Source organism: Medicago sativa, chromosome 4 (genome assembly GCF_051527215.1).
Source record: "Medicago sativa cultivar Bolivia chromosome 4, Bolivia_mono, whole genome shotgun sequence".
In the NCBI taxonomy this organism is placed as follows: domain Eukaryota; kingdom Viridiplantae; phylum Streptophyta; class Magnoliopsida; order Fabales; family Fabaceae; genus Medicago; species Medicago sativa.
In genome coordinates, this window is record NC_140752.1 from 92,757,579 (window position 1) to 92,784,863 (window position 27,285).

The 27,285-nt window shown below is 33.2% G+C and overlaps 1 protein-coding gene and 3 pseudogenes across 1 annotated transcript; 1 reads left to right on the plus strand and 3 right to left on the minus strand.

The window, feature by feature from the left end:
* Window positions 1-4,437: 4,437 nt before the first annotated feature.
* On the minus strand, window positions 4,438-5,278 carry LOC146933859 (E3 ubiquitin-protein ligase ATL76 pseudogene; annotated as a pseudogene).
* Window positions 5,279-7,445: 2,167 nt separating this feature from the next.
* Window positions 7,446-8,461, minus strand: LOC146933860 (RING-H2 finger protein ATL78 pseudogene; annotated as a pseudogene).
* Window positions 8,462-10,764: 2,303 nt separating this feature from the next.
* Window positions 10,765-12,156, minus strand: LOC146933861 (RING-H2 finger protein ATL78 pseudogene; annotated as a pseudogene).
* A 9,484-nt stretch (window positions 12,157-21,640) lies between these two features.
* LOC146933862 (uncharacterized) lies at window positions 21,641-25,896 on the plus strand. The gene is made up of 12 exons (XM_085705646.1): window positions 21,641-21,812; window positions 21,894-22,007; window positions 22,725-22,835; window positions 23,183-23,245; window positions 23,374-23,487; window positions 23,564-23,713; window positions 24,229-24,306; window positions 24,384-24,605; window positions 24,686-24,772; window positions 24,984-25,103; window positions 25,235-25,327; window positions 25,416-25,896. The coding sequence occupies exons 1-12, from the start codon at window positions 21,687-21,689 to the stop codon at window positions 25,473-25,475; spliced, it is 1,338 nt and encodes a 445-aa protein (XP_085561772.1). The 5' UTR covers window positions 21,641-21,686; the 3' UTR covers window positions 25,476-25,896.
* The last annotated feature ends 1,389 nt before the right edge of the window (window positions 25,897-27,285 follow it).

The following is a 27,285-nucleotide window of genomic DNA, read 5'->3' on the forward strand; positions in this document are numbered from 1 at the left end:
TCATCCCCTATATAAGTCAAAGGTCCAAGTCAAAGTCTCACACATTCATTCATTTACCAAAAATCATAAAAAAAATCAAGTTTTCTTTCCCTCTTTTCTTTTTTTCCCACGTGGTCTTTTTCTTTCACCACCCTAACCAACTATTTTCACCACCACTCCTCCTCCCTAACTAACCACTCCTCCACCATAACAACCTCCCCTAACTAACTCCAAGCCACCCTAACAACTTCTCTCCACCCTCCAAACCACCACAACAACCTCCTCCTTCCACATTTCACCACCACCTCCACCAAAACCACCACAATCCACCACCTTCACCATTCAATTTTCACAATCACTCCACCAAATCCAATCCAAAAATCCAGCTTCACCATCATCAACACCAAATCAGTTCCGTTTTCCTTCAATCCTTGTTCTGTTCTTCGATTCAGATATTAGAATCTCTCAACGTCGCCATCGCTCGGAATCGAAACGCAATCAACAAAAGTGTTGGTTAAGGCTGCAACCGGATTCGAAGAAAAAAGAAGGAAAGCCGAGGAGAAGAAGGTTGAAGCAAGGACGCAGGAGCAGGAACGGAGAGGATCCAAGAACGATTGAAAAGGCGCAAGGACGAAGCAACGTGAAGCTCCTCGTCACCGTTCTTCAATCCTCCAATTTCAGTTCAGGTTTGAATTCGTCTTTCCCTTTTTGCGCTGAAATCAAGATGTTAATTGAAGCTTTGTGCCTTTGTTTCCATGGGTGTGTCTGAATCTGTGTGTGCTTGCCTTCTCCCATGGCCTTTCCGTTTGGATTTGCTTTCGTTTCGAACCGTTGTGTGATTGTTTGGGCTGAACTGTGATTACTTATGTATGTGCATAAAATGATTTCGAAAATAAAGGATGAAAGGATGAATTAGTTATTGAAAGTACATGAATGGGGAAATAGGCGCTGCAATTTTCTTTAGGAAGATGAAAGCAATTTTCTTTGGAAGAAGAAGGCTTGCGTGACTCTTTTAACAGCAACATAGACTTTTCTACTTTAATCCTTAGTCTGAACCCGTTTTCCTTGCTCCAGGATCCATAACCCATGCCATACCCATGGATCCAGCCTGTTTCAGTTCGGGCTTGGGCCTTAGTGGACTGATTTCATTTTCTGCATTTTGTTTTGCTATTTTAACACTACTTAATGCTGTTTACACCACTGTCTTTCTAAAAATTCTTTAAAAAACTCCCAAAAAAAAATTGTTCAATATTTTCTTGCTATTTTCATTAAATTTTGGCATGTCTTACACGTTAATCTTGATGAAAATGCATGAAAATATTTCTTGGTTAATTCAATTCTTTTTTTTACTATCTTTGTTAAAAAACCTTATTAAAAAACTTGTAAAATTTTGGGTGAGCTTTATTGCAATGATGTCGATTGATTTAGGATTGTCTCTTGTGAACTTTGAGTGCTGGAAATTGATGGGGGAATATATGTGAATTTGTGTGTGATTGATGTTGTGTTTTGGTCATATTTTGTGAAGCTTTTTTTTTTGCACGTTTTAATTCCAATATCTTGGCTCATGATAATTGATATTTGATGGGTGATCTTAGGGTGTTATTTGTTGCATAATATGTAGTGTTTGGTGCTGTTTTGAATGGGTGATAAGTGGTTGCTTAGTTAGCAAGTTGTTTGTCATTTTAATATGTAAATTGGTGCAAAAATAGACCTAGTTTCATATCATGATTCCTTGGCTTATAATTTTCTTGTAACCCTCACATTAGGGCTGACCCCAAAACTCTTTGAAAAATGTTACAATGTGAGGGTTATGGGGTCTTTTGTTTGCTTGGAATTTTGGTATCTTATTAGACGTTTTTTGTCATCTTTTCCTTGCCATTTTATCATGTTATCATGCCATATTTCTTTGTCAATCTTTTCTACTATCACATGCCTATCATCACTAACCATTTGTTCATTTGTTGCATACACCATGAGCATCCCATATTCTCATCCCTTTCTCCACCTTAATTCCTTGCACTTTAAGTTTCAATTTCCATACCAAAATTAGAATGTAAACACTTAGGAGTTTTGTAATATTTTACTTTCATGCTTTTAATTTTCTTGGCAAAGAGGCCATAGAATGTGTTTAGGGTATGATGTAAAGGACAATGGACTCTAAAAATGTACACCGACACAAGCACCGACACATGCACACACATCACTAAGTAGCTAGAATATGCATGTTTAGATGTATGGTTAGGATTGTATGTTTAGATGAATGCCTAGGACTCTTACTTAGGAAAAAATCAATTTTCCAAACAAATGTGAACAACGTCATTCAAACCTTTTCCAAATAAACCTTGGGATCCAATATCCCATTGTATTTTCTTTTCCATTTTCTTAATCAAATTTCAATGAAAATAATCAAACTTTGACTTCTTTTGCAATTCACTAATTCAACCTCACTATTTTCCAATCTCATGCCCTTGAGGCCTCCTTCTATTCTTCAAACTCCATTTTTCAAACTTAAAATCAACCAACAAAAACAAAAACCTTTTTGAAAGAGAACTACGGTGGATTTGATCCCTTAAACGGGTACGTAGGCAAGGAACAAAATTCCTTCAATTCAACTAAAATAAAAATCCAAAAACATTCTTCTCCCTCCAATTCTTCATTTAGCAAATTTTAGGTGTAAATAACATTTTCAAATAGCATTTAAAAATAAAGCGCGCGCGTAGAAATTAAAGACGGTTCCTATAGGTTACTATAGTCGTTATGGGTGCCTAACACCTTCCCGTAGCGAAAACAACTCCCGGACCTCGATTCTCAAGGGTTTTGCTTACTTTTTCCCTTCCCAAGAAAAAATAAGATATCACCGGTTTAAAAGGTTCAAACGTAATCAATGTTTGACACCCGAAAAACCAAGATAAAACAGTCCCCTTTGCCATCACTCTGACTATTCTGCTCATTAGCGGTTTGCCCCATTGAAAACCCTAAGTTTGGAGCATGTGAAAGGCAAAGGAAGACTTTGTCTCAAATCTCGGCGAGTTCAGTGATCATGGTTTCCAAGTAAGTGTGTTCTAATTTCATATAATGATTCGATCTTTCAATTAAATTGTTTACATCTATATGCTATTATCACATGGGATACTTTGAGACTTTGGAGTTGAAAGCAGGTGGAGGCATTCACCTTGAAAACGATGAACCTTGTAAGGTCCAAAGGTATAAACAATCTCTTTCATCAGATATAGGTCAATTTCGACGGAGTTGGGTAAACAATCTATGTGTTTGTTCTCGTGAGCTTAGCTCAGTTGGTATGGACAATGCATAAAATATGCAAGGTTCGGGGTTCAAATCCCGACCACCACAAAAAAAAAATCTATGTGTTTATCTCTTTACTCACTTCATCTCTTGTTTTTAGTTAGATTGTATTGAATCATCATTTGCTTAAAATTATTTATTCCTTTTGTCCCACAACAATTGACCTAGTTGACTATTTCGTACTAATTTTGACCTTTAATATCTTTAATTAACAATTAATAAAAAATTATAAAAAATTTAATTTTGAAAATATTTATCGACAGAAATCCAACAACATCTTATATGAAACTATTTGTGATCTTTATATAATAATTAAAAATTAGTCGAAGTATTTTATGTGAATAGTACACATGGTTTCACAAAGTCAATTATTTAAGATGGAAGTATTTTAGTTATATTTTTTTGGGTTAAATATGTTTTTAGTCCCTATAAAATTGGGACCTTTTAAGTTTGGTCCTTACTTAATTTTAATAGTTCTTTTAGTCTCTATTTTTTTCCTACACTGAGTAATAGTCCCTACTCAATTCAAATTTGTTTAATTTATGCTTAAACTCTTAAGTTTTTGAACAATTTTTTGCAGACATGTTTAGAACATTACTAAAAGTTTCCCCGCAAAAAAATTTTGCAAAATTTGATTTCTACATCCAGATTTTGTTACTTTTTATCTTTAACTTTTGTCGTTTTAAAAAATTCATATTTAATTCGTTTCATGTTAGAAAATTCAAAATTTTAGTAAATGAACCTTTCATAGTGTTCTAAACTTGTCTCAAAAAAATCGTTCAAAAATTTAAGAGTTTAAGGATAATTAAACAAACTTTGTTTTAAGAGGGACTAAAATTATAAGTAATTTTTTTTTGTAGGGACTAAAAAAGCTATTAAAATTAAGTAAGGACTAAACTTACAAGTTACCAATTTTATAGGGACCAAAAACATATTTAACCCTATTTTTTTCTTTGGAAACATTTTAGTTATCATTGTTATTTGCTCTATTTTCTAGTTGAATTCACAACAATTAGACCGCATGAGTTACATAAGATGACTAATCTAATTTTTTATTTTCTCTATAATCTTGTCGTATGTACAAAATATACCAGAGTATAATTTGGTCTTTTTATTTTGTTTTATGTACTTCTTTGTTTCTTTGGAAAATAGAAATTGTTCAACCAAGAATATATGCATTCTCTCGATTTAAAACATCAAATAGTTACACTAATCTTATTGAAAAAAATGAATTCAAACTTTAACTAAAGTATATTTTTACATTTGAGGTCAAACTAAAGTATATTTTTACATTTGGATCCTTATAATAATTTCTGGCACTGGCAAGACAATTGGTTGCACCTGCGACCCACCAATCTTCTGAAAGGTTTCAAGAAGACATTGTCTACACTTTGGACATGATGAGTGTTCCTTTAGCCATTTGTCAACGCAACGAACATGAAAACCATGGTTGCATTTAGGTAAAATGCGCAATTTTTCACCCTTTGTGAACTCTGAGAGACATATCATACATTCTGCATCTAAACTTGGTAGTTTTAACTCAGTTGAATGGATAACTACAGGAAATTTCTTGAGAGCTTTCTTCTTTATTCCTTTGTTGACCAATTGAGGTAAATCATTGTTGCTTGAACTCGAAGAAGATTCATTGTTGTTTGAAATCCTTAAGGCACACCTTATGATGGAGTTTAATGCAAGTAAACAAATAAAAGCACATAATAGGACTGCAATTATCATCACAACATCCGAATCAAATTCACGAACTCCGAAATTCGAGTCAGTTGAATTGTTTTTGTTTGTGAAAACAGGGGAGTTGATTCTAAGTGATTGTTGAACAACTGGATTTTGGAAGAGTAACCTTCTTGTGTGAGATTCCACAAGAAGCTCATGGAGAAGTGGTGAAGCAAAGGAAGTAGAAGCATACATTTTTTTTTTTTGTTGGGGAACTAATTGATGACTTAGTTAATTATAACTTGAGGGTTATTGTTATGTGATCTTAGATAGATGACTTTATATAGGATGGTTAATATATGGTATAGGATATGGTATCTTGCTTTTTTTAAAGTTTGAATTTAACTATTATTATAATTTGGTGCCTAGACCCCAGTTGCTTGTTACTTAAATTGTCAGTTACTCTTAAATTAGTTACCGTATGAATAATGAATGCACTACAGGTTTAACTCTCATCTTAAAAATTGTACTGCTCTGCATCATCCTCGTACATAACACTATATGTGTCTAATATATTATGGTCGCCCCACTTTCATAGATAAACCATATTGGAATATTTTTGGATCTAGTTCAATTAATAATGTCAAAATTGTTAGACTGGACTTTTATCGTGGTTATCTAAGTTAAAATATGATGTCCCTCATTTATGTGTGTAGATTTTTAGATGATCATTGCTACTTCATCTACTCATAAAAACAATGTTTGGGCCGAAACAAATTAAATATTTTATTTCATGATATATTTGTTTTATTACGATCTTCATGCAAGTTGTTAGATTGCAATATGCTTAATTAATTGGTTTAAGAACTTGTGGTTCCTAGGACCTAGATCATATTGGCACCATGCTTAAGCTAAATTTGATATGCAAATCCAATAATACTATTTGTCTACAGCTGTTCGTACTTTTATACGGAAAGTGCTTGTGGAAAAAGAACTTAATACTTTTATTTTTGCCTTTTGTTTTAATTGATTTGTTTAGCCTCTTGGCTTTGCTGATAACATAATGGATGGAATTACAAATTAACAAGTACCCCTACTGGGATCCGTATCGTGATTTGTTGGATATCACTACTTTTATAGTTTCTTTGCACCTGCATCCTGTGAGAGATAAGGGAGAAATAGAAAAGTGAACACTTACACCAAACAGGCTCCAACTAATTAGTCATTTGAGTTGTGATCTCATCACTGGCTTAAGTCATAACAATTTGTGTGTTCATTGATAGTTGGGTTACATAAAGGAAAACTTATTGATATTGAATTAAGATACACTACCAAATACTCATAGATAAGTAAAGTTGAAAAAAAATAAAAAATGCTACCATCGAGTTGATGATGATGATAAGGTGAAAGTTGTCGTGAACATCGTCTGCTGTGAATAAACTTTTTCATATTTTTATTTGTTGTGGCTTCGGACAAAACTCACATTAATACTATGATGTGTGGAGCAAAATAAAGGATAAGAAACACAATGATAAAAATAAAATAACAAAATAAAGGAGAAAAAGAACACAATGCCTTCCTTAAAAAAAAAAAAAAAAGAACACAATGCCTGTTTTCCCGAAATTTGACCTACAATTGAGGGAGAGAGCAGTTCTCCAATCCACTATCAAATAGTTTCTTACAAAGAGGTACAATACTTACAAGAAATTAGCCTTCAACAATAAACCCTAATTTCTACCCCTTTTCAGTCTCTGTCCTTGATCGAGGATTTTACTCATCAAGATGTATAAAAAAAAAAATTCAACCCTAGAGTATAGCTCAAAAGTATTCAATTCTTAGCTTTTGAACACCTAAGACTCTCTCTTTTTGATGACCCTTGTTTGCCTTACACCTCTCATTCAAAACTATGTAGAAACACAAATATATGAATTTGGTTGCGGGTGTGCGCCTCGCGCATGGAACAGTGTGCCTTGACCGTTAGGCACGGGGCAATAGTGAAAGGCTATCGGAAAATACATTGATGCACTTTGTGCATAAAGTAGAACGACACCATTTTTTTTGTGTGCAAACGATGCGATTTCAAGAACAACCACCTCTTTTTTTTTAAATTGTTAGTTGTTAGATTAAATATTATTCATTGGTGTAGTTTGAACTCATGACCTCCTAACTCTTGTATACATATCTCATCTTTGAGAAAATCTTGTGTGGACCAGGACCAAGAATTTTGGTTTGGTCACACACAAAGAGAGAAGAGAGAGAAAATGGAGAAGAGAGAAGAGAAGATAGAGAAGGAAAAAACTTGTGTGTGTGACCAAACCAAAATTCTTGGTCCTGGTCCACACAAGTGTTTCTCCTCATCTTTTGATATATTAATATCTTGTTGGCTGATTTCATTGGAGTAATTTTTACTTTGATCTATTTTATTTTTTATTTCCTTCTTGTTTCTACAACAAAAAAATGTTTAGCGCAAGTTATACGTATTTTCAGTTCAAAACTTCAAATAATTGCACCATAATCTTATATTGGAAAAGAAATGCAATAAAAAATTTAACCAGTGTATTTTTACATTTGAGGTCAAAGTACAGAAAATAATGTTTCACCAATAAACCACAAAATTGTTGGCTGATAACCAATTTTGTGGTTTGAACTTCCTTGCTCACCCAGAATAAAGGAAGGCATTAAGAGGAGTAGTTAATTGTTAGCTTGTATTTCTCTATAGTTTCGTTCCAAAGCTTCGTGCTCAAGTGGTTGGATTGCTATAATAATTTCTGGCACTGGTAACAAAATTGGTTGCACCTGCGACCCACCAATCTTTCGACAAGTTTCAAGAAGACATTGTCTACACTTAGGACATGATGAGTGTTCCTTTAGCCATTTGTCAATGCAACGAACATGAAATCCATGGTTGCATTTAGGCAAAATGCGCACCTTTTCACCCTTTGTGAACTCTGAGAGACATATCACACACTCTGTATCCAAACTTGGTAGATTCAACTCGGTGGAATAGCTCATTGTAGGAAATTTCTTGAGAGCTTTCTTCTTGATTCCTTTGTTGACCAATTGAGGTGGATTGTTGTTGCTTGAACTCGAAGAAGAGTCGTTGTTGAGAGCTACATTTAAAAATCTTAAGGCACGCCTTATGATGAAGTTTAATGCAAGGGAACAAATAAAAGCACATAATAGAACTGCAAGTATCATCACAACATTTGAATCAAATTCACGAGCTCCAAAATATGAGTTGGTTGAATTTTGGCTATTTGTGAAAATACGGGAGTTGATTTTAAGTGATTGATGTTCAATTGAATTTTGGAAGAGTAACCTTCTTGTGTGAGATTCTACAAGAAGCTCATGGAGAAGTGGTGAAGTAAAGGAAGTAGAAGTATACATTGTTTTTTGTTGGGGAATTTGATGAGTTAGTTAATTAGAGCTTGAGTTGTTGTTATGTTGAATCTTAGATAGGGGACTATATATAGGGAAGTTTGAAAATATATGCATGGTAGGATATAGTATCTTGCTTTTACTAAAGTTCGAGTTTAACTATTATTATAATTTGGTGCCTAGACCCTAGTTGTTTGTTATTTGTTTTTTTGATAGGCCTATTTACTAGTTACTTAAATTAAACCAGTTATTAATACTATATGAAAGCACTACACTATTAGCTCTTATCTTAAAAATTGCACTAATGCATTATATATGTGTAATATTATATGGTCGCCCACTCGCCTAGCCAGTGTATTAGACTATATATTTGGATCCGTAACAAATCTCTTTTGCTATATGAAATATTTGTTTTATTATAATCTTCATGCAAGTGGTTAGATAATAATATATGTGGTTTGATAAGTCGTGGTTCCTAATTAAAGCGGGGTATTGTAAATAACAAACAATAGATCAAATTGACAAAATATTTAAGCTAAATTTGATTTGCAATCTAATCTAAAAAAATACTAGTATTTTGTGCTTTTATGCGCAAAGTGCTTGTGGAAAGGTTTTTTTCTTCTTCTTTTTTATTATGTTATTGATTGATTTGTTTAGCTTCTTGGCAATTTGATTATAACAACGTATTGAATGGAGTAGCGCACATAGTGATCACTGATCAGTATAACCGCGGAAGACAAGAATTATAATAAGATCTTGGCTTGGTTAATTCATTAAAAGCAATAAATGGCAGTAATACCACTCACTTGGATCCGTATCTTGATGGATTGGATCTCACTAAATGTCTACATCCCAAAGAGAGAAAAGAGAAAAGGTGGACACAGACGACAACGGTTAGTTGAACAGCTAGCTAGATATGTATAACTACAACTATGCATAACTAACATATATCGACATGCATGTTGTCTTATAATGATGAACAAATTGATCAACATGCATTATATCTTCATCTAGGATCCACTTGTAGATATAGGATGTTGGTTTAATTAATGAAAAATGTTATTAGAACACATTTTTTTAGGAAAATGATAGATACATCATACTTCGAAGGAAAAATTCACGAATCCATCACGACTCTTATTGGTTATTTACACCCCCTATCCGGTTGTTTTCCATGAAATCCAGAATTAAATTAAAGCAGTTTTGCCAATCACATTTTACACTCATAAAACAAGGTTCGTGAAATTTCAAGAATAAAGGATTTGCTTGATATAGCATTGCTCCATTTTTTAAGACAAATATGAGACACCGTATTTTGTTTTTACATAAGTAAACTCAAGGTGTTTAATTAAAACAATGTGGAACTAAATAAAAAAATATTATCATAAACATAAGAAACTGTCATGTTGCAGTCCGGAGGTACGCTCCCATACCTATGTTTTGATCAGCCACAAAGATTGCCACATCTATGTTGCATTTGACGTATCTTTATGGTGGTCGTTGTCATATATTACTCTTGGTCTGGCTAATAACGTTTTCACTCGTGCTGATCTGATACATCCTACGATTTAAAAAAAATCAAAAAAGTTCTTAATATTATTTTTTAAATGAAAACGATATGTTTTTAAATAGAGATAAAAAAAAAAGGTTTTGTTTCATTGACTCAAAATTTGTGAAGTTTTGGAAGTTGATAGTCGTAACACGATTTTTAAGGCAATGAGAGTATATGCTACTGAAAGCAAAATCGTGGTGCGATGTTAAAAATTGTAGCACGATTTTGGGATAAGGATTTAGTACTGTATTTTGTACTATTTGTAACGGCAAAATCGTGACACGATTTTACACTAGTTTGAGCACTATTTAAGGCTTCATGATTCATTTTTTTAGGAAGGGCTTCAAGAGAGAGAAACTTTGGAAATCAAAGGAGGTAACTTAGGGTTGAGGGTCTTTGGTGAGGGGTTATCTTGGGTTGGGAAACATTTGTAAACATTTTTGGTGAGTAAAATCATGAGTCTCTTGTTCTTGAGAAGAGATTAGGAAAAAGGTTGAAATTAGGTTTTATTCTTGGAGAGCTTGTTGAAGCTAATTTCTTGTAATCCTTTTGTATCTCTTTGTAAAGAACTCATCGATAGTGGATTAGAGAGATCAATCTCTCTCACATAGTAGGTCATTGTTGGACCGAACTTGGTAAATAATTATTAATGGTATGTTTGTTTCTCTTCTCTCTTTATCTTTTGCTTGTGGTTTTGTGCTTTTACACTTGGTTCCTAGATTAGATTTAGGTTGTTGTATTTGCTTTAGGTTACTTTAATATTGGTTACAACTTTCCTTTTACTCTGCACATCTAAGTTTATTGGTGTGAGATTTGAGTCTAAATTCACAACATGTTTTATTATTACTCTTACGAATTATGAATACGAAGAAGGAATAAAGTTCGTAAATAGGTACAGTACTATTGATAATTCATTAGTTTTCCTGTTAGAGACCGTTGAGTCTTTAAATTTTTGTTAGTGAACAATATATCTCGAGTTGGTAATTGTGTTAGGAGATAGATATAGTACATTTTTCATGCAAGAATAAGTAGGTCATTAATTCCCAAAGTATAATCAACTTTGTGGATACAAGTGTACTAGTGTACGAGTGGACCATGGGTATATTGGGGAAAGCATCTTGAGCCCCTCTTTCTTTTTACCCCTTCACTCCCACAATGTTAGGTTTCGAACAGCAACATGTTAACCATATGTCTCTAAGGGTATAGGTCGTGTGGCAGTCTGGTCCAAGCAGCAACCAACGCTATTTCATGATCTTGTCGCACGCATGCATGGTCCAAGCAGAGTTGAACCTGGTACCACGATTCAAATGTTGTTTTGACTATGGTTGATCAAATTTCATATGAACTTTCTTGCTCAACAACTCAAGATATCGAGAGAGGGTATTTAATTAGTTTATATTTCTCTGTAGTTACGTTCCAAAGCTTCATGCTCTAATGGTTGGACCCTTATAACGGTTTCTGGCACAACAATTGGTTGTTGTGACCCAACAATCTTTCTACAAGTTTCAAGAAGGCACTGTCTACACTTAGGACATGATGAGTGTTCCTTTAGCCATTTGTCAATGCAACGAACATGAAATCCATGGTTGCATTTAGGCAAAATGCGCACCTTTTCACCCTTTGTGAACTCTGAGAGACATATCACACACTCTGTATCCAAACTTGGTAGTTTCAACTCAGCTGAATAGCTCACTGTGGGGAATGTTTTGAGAGCTTTCTTCTTGATTCCTTTGTTGGCCAATTGTTGTGATGTGTTGCTGCTCGAACTCGAAGAAGAGTCGTTGTTTAGGGCTACGTTTGAAAACCTTAAACCACACCTTATGATGGAGTTTAAGGCAAGTGAGCAAATAAGAGCACACAATAGAACTGCCAGTATCATTATAACATTTGAATTAAATTCACGAGCTCCGAAATATGAGTCTGTTGAATTATGGTTGTTTGTTAAAACAGGGGAGTTTGTTAGTGATTGATGATCAACTGGGTTTTGAATGAGTAACCTTCTTGTGTGAGATTCCACAAGAAGCTCATTGAATAGTTGTGAAGTAAAGGAAGTAGAAGCATACATGTTTTTTGTTGGGGAACTAGTTGATGAGTTAGTTAATTAGAGCTTGAGTTGTTGTTATGTTATCTTAGATGGAGTATTATATATAGGGAAGTTATACTTCTATGGTAGGATATGGTATCTTGCTTTTATTAAAGTTTGAAATTAACTAGTATTATAATGTGCCTAGGTACTTAAATTAAATCAGCTACTATGTGAATGCACTACAAGTTTAGCTCTTGTCTTAAAAACAGTATATTGATGCATAATTCATCAAACATGATCCTTTATGTGTATATAATATATTATGGCCGCCCACTCACCTAGCTAGCTAAATCTTATTAGAATATAATTGGATCCGTAAATAATACTTTTTGCCATATGAAATATTTGTTTAAGTACAATCTTCATGCAAGTGGATTATACGCAATATGTTTGGTTTAGGAACAGCGGCGAAGCTCGCACAATTTCTACGAGGGGGCCAAATATAAAAAATAAATAAAATATATTTTAAAAATTAATATATTAAACTTAATCAAAAAGTAAAATAAATTTACAATAATTTATACTTACATTTAATGAAACGACAACGAAGATAATAAAAGTTAAACAATAATTATTTATAAAAGTTCGGCTTTATAGAGTTGTAAGAACTTAAATTTATGCATAATTGACATTAAACTAAACATATTATCAATATTTGTGCAATAACATCTCCCTTTAAAACAACAAAATTGTTTGGAGTAGCCAAATAATATATTAATGGGGTAGCTGCATATAAAGTTATACCAATTATTTAAGTTTTCTTCTTCTTTTGGGGTAGCCATTGCTACCCCATGGCCATGAAGCCCTTCGCCCCTGTTTAGGAAGTCGTGGTTCCTAATTAAAGCGGGATAATGTAAATGACAACAATTGATCAAATTGACAAAATGTTTAAGCTAATTAAAATGTTGATCTCCAATCTAATGTAATCTAAGTAATACTATTTGTGTACAGCTATACGTACTTTCGTGTGGAAAGTGCTTGTGGGTGTGGAAAGGGTGGGTTCTTTTTCTCGCTTTTTGTTTCTTTTGCTTTTTGTTTTTATTGATTTGTTTACCTTCTTGGCAATTTGGATGAAGTAGGGCACATAGTGAATTAATAACCACGGAAGACAAGAATTATTTAGTCATGGTTTTATCATTAAAAGCGATGCTTTTTGGTGCTTTTGGGATGTAGCAGTAATACAAACAAGTACCACTTGGATTCGTATATATCTTGATAGGTTGGATAACACTACTGTTATTGTTTCTTTGCACCCGTGAGCGATAAGAGAGAAATTAAGCCAAAGGTGGACACAGACAACGGTTAGTTGAACAGCTATATACAACTATATATGCAAAACAACATATCAAGGAGATAATAGATTCGCGGTTGTTTACCTACAAGGTCTAATTTGCAAAGTCGTGGAGTTCATTGCCAGTCAACTTGTGTGGTCTGCAATCGCGACCTGGAAGATGAAATGCACGTTTATGCATTGTAAATTTGCTACAAATTGTTGGAAAGCATCGAATCTTTGGGGCAAGATAGCATCGCATATGACGTCAAACGGTAGTTTTTCCTCTATTATGTTTGTCATCCTTAGATCGCTTGAAGTGGAAAATCGTGCTGAATTTGTAGCTATATTATGGAGTATTTGGTGTGCGCGTAATGCTTGCTTATGGGAACAAAAACCAATCAATGCACACACAACTTTTGTTCTAGCATTGGATACTGTTCGAGGTTTCATGTGGTGCAACCGTCCCAATGATACTATGCAGCCAGCTACTCCAGGATGGACTAAACCGCGGGCAGATTGGATAAAGTGTAATGTTGATTGTGCCCTTTTCGAAGCCGAAGGAAAATTTGGTGTTGGTATCTGTTTTCGAGACGGCTTTGGACATCTTATCCAAGCTCACTCAATGGTTTTTCCCTCGATCTTGGTCTCAATCGCATTGTTTTTGAAATTGATTGTCAGCTTGTTATGAATGTTGTTCTTAGTAATAGCCCATATGTTAATGAGCTAGGAAGTTTACTCTCTAACTGTAGGACATTGCTTTTTTCTAATGCTACTTATGTTTTAGCTTATGTTAGGAGACAAGCTAATAGAGTCGCTCATAATCTTGCTCGAGCGTCTATATTACATGTTAGTCGCAGTATTTTCAATCATCCTCCCTATTGTATTGACTCTATTATTTTAGATGAAATGAAATGAGCTATCTTTCCTTAAAAAAATAGATTCATTGTCAAAATAAGGAGAAATAAGATTAGCTAGCTACCAACATATGGTTAACGAGTTAAGTGATTTGGGAATATTAAACAAGTAGTTAGGGTTTTTTATTATAAAAGAAAAAAAAAGTATTTAGAATTTCGATATTTGACATGTTTGGTTGAAGTCAAGTAAAATTAATGTTGCCTTTAGAATTGATTATACTTGAAGTTAAGATTTGTAGTTTTTGATTCTATAATTGATTTTCACACAAATTTATAGTTCAACTTAATTTTACATGAATGTCCCGAAAGTTAATCAAAATTATTTTTAACCAAAATTCATTCTACAAAATCAATTCTCCCCACCTGAGAACCAAAAACATGCTGAGTATTATATTTGGTTTCACTTCTAGAGGGACCCGAATTTATTTTGAATGTATAGAATTAATGTGACATGTTTGGTTATTGTCGAGTAAAATTGGTTCTACTTGCCGATTTTTCTTGGAGGCAAAGTCAATTCTATTCAACAACAACCAAACAAGTTAAAATCAATTTTACACCTCTGTAATCAATTTTGATCCCTCTAGAAGTGAAACCATACATACATAGATTGTAGTTTCAGATTCTATAATTGATGATTTTCACACACAAATTTATAGTTCTACTCACTTTTACATGAATTTATCCAAACATAAATCACTTTTAGTGAAATTTATTTTGAACCGAAATCAATTTTAGAAAATCAATTCGATCAAAATAAATTCTCCCCACCACAAACATGCGCGGTGAGAGTGATAAACAGATAAAACCACCGCAATATTATTGCTCTTTTTATCAAAATAAGCAATAGTGTTTTCTAATTCAAGTACCATAAGGGCACTTATTAGTATTTCCCTTCATTTTATTGTGTCTATAGTATGAATTAATTGAGATGTCTAAAATTGAATTAATACAAATAATTTCAGCAAAATAGAACAAATCTTATGTTATTTTCAACAAACAAAATAATGTGTTTGATCTTTATTGTGTGTGACAAGGATAACATGTTCTTCATGAAAATAATCATCTCGTGTTCAAGAGTGGATAAGAATAGATGGATTGAGTGAAATATACAGTTGGAATTTATTTAACGAAACTTCATCTCCTTCAAGATTCGAATTTCGGTCATTCCTGCTCACAATCACAAGTTGGTTGATTTAACAAGCCAAAGGTTGCCTTTGCACCAAGTGGTTGATTATACAATTTTGCAATTTCGATTTTCGTCTCATCAGCACGGGTGCATAATTGTAACTTCATTATGCAATAATAAATTAATAGTAATGCACATAATCAACTTGTCTCATTAATCATCTTTATTCTTCTAGGGCTTAAATTTAATGATTTAATTGCAGTGCTTGACACCTTTGATGACCAATTGGCTAATTGCCGACAACAATTAAGTCCACAACATACAGTGTGTAGTTATTCAATCAAGAATATAAATATATTACATTTTTTTTAACAAATTAAATGGTGATTTTGAATCTAATAAATTCAAATATTTATCTGTTAAATTCCAATAATAAAGTTTTTCAATAACCGGTTATCAAGTTGAGCTAACTAGTTTGGTAAAAAAAAAAAGAAGAGATAACTAGTTTAAATGTCTCTCTTCATCAAAAGAAGAAGAAAAAAACTAATGATTATCCAAAAAAATAAACTCTAATGTTTTTTTATAACATCAAGATTTTTAAAGTGGGAAATATGTACTAAAGAGGATGAAGTGTGAAACAAATACAGAATAACAGGAATGCTATCAACATATTTTTTCAACACACTTGCTAATTTGTTGAAATTTAAACAGATTTCACTAAATCATCTAGATTCCATATAAGTTTAGTGGAATTAAATTATAATATGTACTATAGAGAAGTGTATGTGTGTCGCTAACCTAATTCTTATATCAATGGATGGATATATTCTCAATCAATTGTTATTGCATTTTATCCTCTAGTCAAAAGTACCCTCCTTTTTACTTACTAGGAAAAACAAAAAGTACACTCCATTAGAGGAGTCCAATACCTTTTGATGATAAGTGTCATGTTTTCATCGGAATAGCAAGAGAAGTCCCAAAAGAAACCTAGAGTTGGTGATTTCATGACCATGTCATAGAACACAATGACATTAAAATTTCAAAGTAATGTACTATGTGTGATGCTAAGACGACAATAAAGGACCGGGATATTCCTGTTTATAGTTTATTAGCAAACTGGATTATATTATCATCTTACCAAAATCTCATTTTTCTTAATCTTTTCAGAGTTTTAAAGGATTTGAATATATTAATTTAGTTTCACTTTTTGGCGTTTATAGGTTCCTTTTTCGATCCTTTTGTTTCATTGGTTTAGTGTGCGCCTTTATTTGGTTACTCCACTTCATTGATGATTTTACTTTTTCAAACAGAGGTTAAGTTCTAGAAGGATAAAACTCGATCGTTTATTTCATAATCCACTGTGCACTAAGTACCCAGATGGAAAATACTTGGGTGACATAATGTCACCGTGACATTAAATCTGGGCCACACAAAGGTGTTGTGTTGTGTGGCCCAAATGTGTTGTATGTGTTGTGTGACTCAGATGTTGTGTGACAATATGTGTTGTGTGGTCCAGATTTAATGTCACGGTGAGATTATGTCACCCAAGTGCTTCTCGTACCGAGACAAAGTAAACTTTCTTTTTAGGTACGACAAAATAAACATATTTGTTGATTAATCCTTTATTGGTCCCACAATGACTAACATATTTGTTGATTAATCCTTTATTGGTCCCACAATGATTGCCACAGTTGTTTGTTTTACAGCGATTATGTAAATTTATAATAAATAAAATAAACTGAGTAGTAATTTTTACAAATTAATAATCTTACCGGGTATTGATGTAATGACGGTTATTATAAGGAAAATGTTAATGTGTGTCTTCAAAACACATGTATGTCCTTAAAACACAAGTTAAAAGTTAAACATTAAATTAATATATTGTACATTCAATATTTGAAAGTTTAAAAATTTATAGAGTTGCTCATAGTATTGCTTGAGCATCACTGTCTAACCCTAACCCCCATGTCTTTCATCATGTAACACCTACTTTATATCCGTTAATTTTTAATGAAATGAATTAACTTTGCCTTTGCTAAAAATAAATAAATTACCTTTTCAATACAAATTTTATATTTTAATTCTCTTTTTAGTTTCTAACTTGTGTTTATAAGGCAGAAGTTAATATGACACTTGTTATAAATGTAAAGTGAAAGACATTAGTTCGAGGAATGAACATAATTTTAAATAAGGGGTACAATTAAAAAAAAAAACATTGCATTAAAAATTCAAAGTAACATTCATTTTGTAACATTTTTAGGGACATCAGAACTTTTGATGCCTGTGAACTCTAAGAAATATGCATCGCAAGATAATTTTCTATCTCATCGGAAGATAATTTTCGATCTACATAAACTGCTTTTGACATAATAAATGAAAAATCAGAATCTATTTTGCGTTTGTTTACTATAATAAAAATCACTTTTTTTAAAAAATAATTTAGTTTGTTTGGATACAACTATATAAAAGGGATTTTTTGTTACAAAATTAGTTCAATCTTTTAAATTATATTTTCTCTCTCCTCTAAAAAAAATCTATTTTATTTTAAGCTGCTTCTAACAGCTTCTCATTTGAAGCTGTTTTTAGATTATTTTTATATTCTGATTTTTTTTTAAAATCTGTAACAAACGGATACAATACTCTTAAAAGTGATTATTTTTTTAAAATAAGTGATTTTTTTCTTAAAAAAACTATAACAAACGGTCTCTTAGGGTCAAAATAGATTTTTTTGATAAAATGATTTTTCTAAAAATCCTAAACAAACACTTAAAAATGAAAAAAAGTGATTTTTTTAAGGGGCAAAAAATAGATTTTTTTTAAAAAAAATCTGAAACAAACGGGCCCATTATTTGTTTAAAAAAAGTGATTTTTTTCTTAAAAAAGCTATAACAAACGGGCTCAAAATCTCTAAAAAATAATCTCTAAATTTATATCAAAATCACTTTTATTTTAATCCGTAACAAAAAGGCCCTAAAATGAAAAGCTATTAGGATTAGCTTTTCTCAAAATCTATTTTTTTTCAACAACAAGGAGATAACACATGTACATGTTAGAATTCATTTTTTTTTTTTTAAATGGATTTTTATGGATAGTAGGCAAACACAAATAACTTCATATTTTTTTTAAAATCTCTAAAAAACATCTCTAGATTCTTTTGACACAAAATCTATTTTTTTTAAAGCTGAAACAAACGCACCATGAAACCGAAAAGCATAATAGATTTTTTGCCTCAAAGCTTAGACCTACTTAAACTTTGAAAATAAATTTTGATGTACCATTCCATACACAAAGGCACATAGACTAATGACAACAATAATTTGTGTTCATTAACAAAACATAAAAATAAAATGGTTATGATGAACCATTATGATATGCAAATAGTGTTCATTACCAGAAAATTGTATGTGTTCATTACTGAAACATGAAAAATATCAATATACAACAAAATGTTAATATACAACTAGGATAGACTATTACCAAAATATGAAAATAAAACTTTAACTATTGAGTGGCTCTGAAACTTCTCCGTCCAATCCTCAATCAATATTGGGTGACAGACGGTGATTCTCTGACAATGTCTTTGCAGAGTAGCATACAGAGAATGTTCTACGTATTCTGCGCCTGTAGTTATTGTATTCAAAGATACATTTCTACCCATCCTGCATATATCGAAAGCATCAACATTCTCATTTAGGTTATCCTGCTCTATCATAACCTCACGATTTTCTCTATCCAAAGCATTATCATTCCCATTCTCATTTACAAGCAGATCACCCTCTCCAGCTCTCCAGCAGATGTTAACATGGCATGGGAGACCTTATAGAACCATGTAATGTAACTAGTATCGACTTGTCAGTTGGTCTCCATAAATGGCCCTCACATTTCTTTATATATCAATTGTAACAAGTAATCCTCAAATATCTGATTGATCATAAAAACATTTCACTATGGTGCAGCAGCGAGAGGTTGTCTAGGAAGTAGGAATGCTCTTATAACATGTCCAAATTGTATAAGAATGCACTTTAGAAAGTGAGGAAAAACCATCCAGCAGGTGTACTTGGTCCATTCACAGAACTAGAATATGTCCTCTAATGGACGCGTATGATAATAATCATCATAAGGAGAGAAGATAACATCATCCATCACTCATGATCCAAGAAAGCCTTGTACAAACACATCCAAAATATCTTAAATGTTATGTAAATGGTATTAAAATTTATTAAACTTTCACCTGAAGGATGTAACAATATCGAGCAATATGCTTTGTTGCTGACTTTATCAGGTAATTATAGAACAAGGCTAGAGTTGCATCACTCCAGGACCACTGATTAATTGTTGTGAGGTCGTGGAAGTAGTTTAGATACATCACATCAATGTACTGCTGATTGTTATCAATGAAGATAGTGCAACCAATTAGAAAGAGCAAATAAGCTCTAATACCTAGAGTCCAGTGACAATTTATGATAGTCTCCACCCCTTGCTAATTATCAAACTGCAAGGTTTTGGTCAAATAATGGTGGAAGATTTCTTGAAGCCAATTAAAGGTTATATAAGTCCCTTTTAGTTTCTTGTACTCGTCCATATCATTATCCAGCTCTACTCCAAAGAAATCACTCATCAACTCAACACCTTCTTCTTTAGGCATTTACGAGATATGGTCTTAAAAATACATATAGCACAAAAATAACATTCATATTCCTAAACAAACTTAATCATTTAAGCTGTTCATTAAACATATATATCACAAAAATAACATTCACATTCCTATACAAAATCTTAATACAACATTTCACTAATTCAAAACCTAAACTACATTCGCAATCTACTTGATCAACAACTACAAAATCCCTAAACTACATTCAAACCATAGACAATCTCTACTTGATTGGTGACTAGAAAAACCCTTACCTCCAACAAAAACAAAATGAGAGGAAGTTAACACTTTTTTTTGTGATGTTAGTTTTTTATATGATGAGAAGTTAACGCTTAATTGTTGGGTTTGAGAATAAATGTGACAATAAATACAAGAAAAATTCTTACATGAACTCTTACCTAAGAGATCATTCTTACACCCAACCAATTAAAATCAAACATCTCATTAAAATAATAAAAATAATTAATATCATAATTTTTTCTCATTATTTTTAATATTTCTCTCTCCTTTTTCCACTTTCTTTAATAATGCATTGTCCCGTGAGCATAGTTTAGTTGGTAGGGCAATGCATTATTATATGCAGGGGTTGGGGTTCGAACCCCGAACACCCACCTTATAAGGTGAATTCTAGCCACTAGACTACCTGACCAAAAAAAAAAACCACCCACCACCATTTATGTTTCCATTTCCTTAATTAAAATCACATTTTTTTTAAAGTCAATAACATGTGTCATATTTTTATTGGTTGGGTGTAAGAATAATCTCTTAGGTAAGAGTTCATGCAAGAATATCTCCAAATACAATGTCTTTGATGTCGGTTAAATGAAAAATAGTGGTTGAAGTAAGGAGAGTGTTTGAATGTCAAAAACTAAAGTTTTTGATGTTTTGAATCAATTGTCACGCACATGAGAACAAAGTTTATGTTATGGTATTATTTTGAAACAAATTGAAACATATATTCTAATACATAGTGATCAATAGATATCTTTCGATCTCATAAGATCAAAAATCTTGAGCGTTTATATAAAGGACGCGTTTAGAATTTCAAGAGGTATGTGAGCAATCAGGGGATCCATATAGCAATTTCTAAGAAAAATAGGATCCTTGTTTAGTTTTGGGCCTTTGGGACCTCTCTCTCAAAGAAAAAAAGAGATGGAAAAAAAATTAGATTTCACTTCTTGCACCCCTCGAAACCGATATTTTATTTTATTTTTTCAACTAGAAATGTACATTTCCAAGACCTAAAACACAAGAAACACACTGAAGCAGATTCAGACTTCACGTTGATACAGTTCAAACTATAATTCAAACTTGTGTATTTCTATGTTTTTTTGCACAATAAATTATACTAGGAGTGTTCAGATTTTATAATATGAAAAAACAAACACTTTGGATTTATTTATAATCCAAACTCCCCATATACATGCTTTTGAAATAGAGTGTATAGAGGGTGTTTAGATCATAAAATCAAAAAAACTTTTTCGTATTTTAAAATATGAATTGGTTGAAAAAAAAACATCTTTCAACAAAAAATATATGGAAAATCTTATTTTAAATTATATAATCCTAAAACTCGAAGATAGTTTTAGAATTTTGGATGGTACATGAGAAGGGTGGTAAAGGAAAATCCTAAAAAAGTATAAGATTGGATTATTTTTTATTTTTTTAAGTAATATAAATGTGAAGCATAATTGAAAGGGAAAAAAAAAAAACAGAACGAAAAAGAACAAAGCAAGATAAGGAGGGAAGAAGAATGTTGAGCATAACGTGCGCCTTCTCTGCTTATCCTACGCATCCCGTTCGAATCTCCATTCCAACAACATCTACCATTCGCTATGCCTCTCGCTTCTCTGTTCCTATCAATCCCTTCGTTCCAGAGGTACTCGCTCACTCTTCTATTTTCTCACTCCACGATTTCGCTGCTTCAAAACCATTCAGACTTAATTTTGTTGCAATGCAGGTTATTGAAGCCGTTGATGCATTGAATTCAGAATTCAGAGCAGTGGATAATTTAGTTGCATACAATACCACCCGTGTTCTTAAAGCTTTTCACAATGCTCGACTTGGTTCTCATGTATGTAACTATGTGCTTTCATTTCGATAACCGTTTTGTAAATGAATAATTATTTTAGGTATTTATTTTTTGGGATAAACTACTTAATTATGCATTTATCGTATAAGTGTTTATGTATAAGTTGTTTCTATAACTAAAGATAAAATCAAGTCAAATTCTTTTCATATAAGCTATAAGCTGTTTTCATAAGCTATTTTGGAGAGCATATGAAACTAAGCTAAAAATAGCTTATGGACATGTTATATGTTGTTTCTATAAGCTCTTCGGAACAGTCTTACCAATGCTTATGCTAATAGATAAGTTCAAATAAGACAATCCAAACAGGCTCATCTCATTGTGTTGGGAAATCAAGTGTGAGTGATTATATCCCACATCGACTCGGAATGGAGGAAACATTGGATATATAAGAGAGGGGACCCATATACCTAATGCCTTAAGGTTTTGAGTGGAGATGTGGTGTCTAAGTTTCTTGGTGGTCCTGAACGTTTAGCCCATTGCCGTCTCCGGACTCCCCAACAACACATTGGTCTTTATGCTAGTAAATAAGCTCAAATAAGTCAATCTAAACATGGCCTAATTGGTTGTTTTGTTAATGAACGTTTAACCCATTGCCGCTCCCCGGACTCCCCAACAACACATTGGTCTTTATGCTAGTAAATAAACTCAAATAAGTCAATCTAAACATGCCCTAATTGGTTGTTTTGTTAATGCTGTCAGCACTTTGGTGGTTGCACTGGTTATGGTCATGATGAAGCTGGGGGACGTGAAGCTCTTGACCAGGCTTTTGCAGAAATTGTTGGAGCAGAATCAGCTATTGTTCGTTCACAGGTTCTTAACTAACAATGTTAACATAGGCGATTTAAATAAAAAGGTTACTTTTTAATGTTCTCATTGAATATGACGAAAAGTGAGTTCAATGTAAAGTGATTTATGTTTGATACATTTATATAAAAATGCGCTGAACAATAAATTTAAAGCTAAAAATCAGCTATAGAGATGTAAGCTCCAAATTATAGCTTCAAGTTATAACTTATAATCAATTCTGAAGGCAAAATCAATTCTATTCAAGAAAATTCAAACATGTCAAAATCAATTCTACACTTCTAAGTCAATTATGTTTTCTCCCAAAAGTGGAACCAAACATACACTTGCATACTATTCTCACTTGTCAACAGTTCTTCTCAGGTACTCATGCCATCACATGTGCTTTATTTGCCCTCTTGAGGCCAGGAGATGAGGTAACCCTTTTTTCTTCTAATATTCTATGCTTTTCATTCTTTACCAGCAGTATAGCTCTATAGTTGTAGAATGTTTCCCTGTTGAATATGTAACTGGAATAAGGTTTTTAGACTAATATAGCTATCAGCTTTTGGCAGTTGCTGGTGCTCCATATGACACATTAGAGGAAGTAATTGGGAAAAGGGACTCTGGTGGTTTGGGTTCCCTTCAAGATTTTGGGGTGAAATACCGAGAAGTTCCGGTATGCTACTAATATTTCTTTCTAGATCTAATTCATTAGTATTCTATGTGACTCTTCTATGACATTTTTTCATCAGCTTGCCGAGGATGGTGGACTTGACTGGAATGCACTGATGCATGCTGTCAAACCCGAAACAAAATGTGCACTCATACAGAGGTCATGTGGTTATTCATGGCGTCAGAGTTTGAGTGTTAATGACATAGGGAGAGCGATACAAATTATCAAAGTAAGATTCATAGTTGTGCTTTTTGGTTTGATACTGTAACATTATGTTTTAAAGTTAATATTATTCAAGGCAACCATTGTGACCTGTGTGAGTTAAAATATGAATTGCTCACATAATTTGTAGTTATTGTTTAATTTCCCTGATCTAAAAGTCCATAATACTAGTAGAAGCTATATTGATTGTTAGGGCATGCTCTATAATAATATTTTAGCTTCTATGCTTTTGTTAGATTAAACCACTGATAACTCTCTACAGCAGTCTTGTTTTGCATGGCATTTTTTTTACCAATAGAATTACTGGAATACTACTAGCACAAATCCAACTGATTCCTTTTGTGACCTAAAAATATTAGAGAACAGAAAATAGTGGCATATAGACAGATGCTTTTAAAGTATGAGCGTTAGGGTTTTACACTCAAAATATATTACTTAAACAAATGCGTACTGTCTTCAAAACCTATAATTTTTCTGATCACAAAATCTTCACCTGTAACCTTTTTACCCTTCAATGTTCAGATGCAAAATCCTGAGTGTTCGGTCATGGTGGATAATTGCTATGGGGAACTTGTGGAAGGCATTGAACCTCCCATGGTGGTATGCGATAATATGCCGCAGTATGTATTGCTTTATTCCAAGGATGTGCAGTATCACATTTCTACATTGGTCGGCAGGGTGCAGATTTGATGGCGGGCAGTTTGATAAAGAATCCTGGTGGAACGATTGCTCCATGTGGCGGATATGTTGCTGGGAAAAAGAAATTGGTTGAAGCAGCTGCAGCGCGCCTTTCTGCGCCCGGGCTTGGTGTGGATTGTGGTTCAACTCCCGGTGATATCATGAGAGCCTTTTTTCAGGGATTATTTCTTTCACCTCAAATGGTTGGGGAAGCAATCAAGGTACCAGATTTATCATTTTATTAGAAGATATGCATTTTTTGCTTATATTTGGTAAGGAGATTTTCTGTATTCTTTACAAGGGTTCCTTCCTGATTGCTGAAGTTCTGGCATCTAAGGGTTATAAAGTGCAGCCACTCCCTCGCGTCCCCCGATGTGATACAGTTCAGGTTTTCTTGCTGAGCCTGTGCTATCATTCTTTCTAGATGAAACCTGTATCTGATTTTTAATTTTGATTTTAAGTTGGCAGCGAAATTTTGTTTCTGGTAGAAAAGCTGTGGTTGATGTGGGCAAAAACTTGTCCCGTAGGAGTTTCTTTCAGTATGTATATAGATGATAATTATTCAGATCATAAGTAAAATTGATCTTCAATGCCTGTAGGCTGTACAACTTGGAAGCCGTGAGCGTCTCCTTGCTTTTTGTGAGGCTGTTCAGAGAAGCTCTCCTGTGGGGTCATACACCAAACCAATTTCGGGTACCACTCCTGGATATGCATCAGAGGTCTGCTCCGATTAACCTTCACAGTCCCTAAACAAATTGATTATGTTTTGGTCCTTAAATGATGTTCAATATTACTTTGATATCCAAAGTCCTACCAGATATTAATAACTCTTTGATATCACTCTTCTCAGGTTATCTTTGCCGATGGAACCTTCATTGATGGAAGTACTAGTGAGCTTTCATGTGATGGACCTCTTAGAGAGCCATTTGCTGTATTTTGCCAGGCATGTTGGTTTTGCATCAAGCAATAGTATACTATATACAGGTATGATTCACTATTACATATTAACTTCATTTGTTTTCCAAATGCAGGGTGGCACTCATTGGACTCAATGGGGACTAGTCCTAGGAGAAGTTCTGAAATCTATATGATGGAATCTAAATTTCTATAAGTTAATACTACATATTATACGACCTTCAGCGGACAATATTATTAAGATTGGTACAAATTCAATTAAGGGTGGACAATAATAGTTTACTGACCGAAATCCGAACTAACAGTGACCAAATCTCGTGCAGCGGGTGAGTTGATGTAGATTTTGGATTTTTGGGTGAGAAAAATAGATTTCGTATAGTAATATTCTTTGAAGTTTGTGTGCACAGTATGAAAATCATATGTTATTTAATGTATTAATAAGTTGTTGAAAATATTGAGTTTTGTAAATGGCTTAGGATGATCACAATTCACGAGTATGTGTTAATTTAGAATCCATGATAAGAACTGTTTTGACCTTGATAGTATGTGGTGTATACCTTGTTTGTAAGTATAGTGATGCAATGTGTCTCTTTCTTATGGTTAACTTGTGCTGAAAGAATGGTAATATGACTTTTCTCTTGAGATCTTGTGTTGGAATTTATGCTATGGAATATCCAAAATGTTGGAATCATGTGTACGGATTTTTAAGCACTCAAGTGCCCATTTTTCTGCACTGAATTTTGCAACAGAATTGCTGTTGCCACAGGGCCCTTTGCTAGGCCAAGCAGACCCTTCGTTTGTCAGCCGAAGCTTTACGGTGGAACCTAAGAGTGAGCCACTTACCTACTCCGTCAGGTGAAGCTGGGCCAATTTTGCCCTCTTATTTTGTGATGCACTCTTAACTGCCTCACCCCTTTGTAGCTATTCTTCATGCATCAAATACAAATATACATGTTTTTGTGTTTTACATCGAAGACACACACGCTTGAGTATAAGGAACTGTAATATATGGTAAGTATGACACATTTGGCGTTATTAAATAATGCTAGATTGAACATCCATGATGTATGCCATAGCAGCATACAAGTGTTTATATGCTTGAGAGTGGCAAAATGTAGAAATAATGTAACATACCTGTGCATACTCATGATTGATGATTGGTATGCAAGAGAAAGAATTAAATCTAAAAAGAAGTAACATACTAGTTCATAGTTAGAAAATATGCAAGAGAAAGGTCGTAGTTCAAAAGACTCAACACAGTATTTCTTGGACAATAAAAGAAAAGCATTATTCAAACTCTGAATTATGGAAGGTAAGAGTTCTTATCCACACTTTTGGTTAAAGAACACCAATAGATGAAGAGACACGCTTCAAGCAACATTATTATAGAGCTCTAGTCATGTGTGCACCACAGATGAAGAGACTTGATCACCAATAAAATACTTCGGTCCAAATATCCTACCAGGTTGCATTTATTTATATAAACGTGTATGTTTCGATAGTGTAAATGTGCATACTTGATGCCTTCATGTTAGAGTTACACACAGTATGAGTGAGAACATAAACTAATTGCGTTGCTTGGAAATTCTATGTAATAAAATTCGCATAATTTACTATGGGTTGAGTTGAAAATTTCACATACTAGTAGTAGGAAACATTGGAAAATGGAGGAGCATATCTAAATTTCATATCAACTATCCATTATTAGAGTGTAGTATCAAAGTTGTCACGTCAAAGTCATGTTTATTGTCTTTTGCTTCCATTGTTTTGTGCTATGATTTTTGTTTGTATGAAAGGTTTATGATCTATAGGTTGTAATCCATATATATCTATCTACACGTACAAATATTTCCGGCAAAAAAAATGGTGATATCGGTCATACCATTTATAAATATAATTTAAAAGGAAAAAAGTCACCCGTTGAATTTAAGCGATATCACTCATACCATTTATGGAAACTTATACTACATATCAAACGAAGTAAAC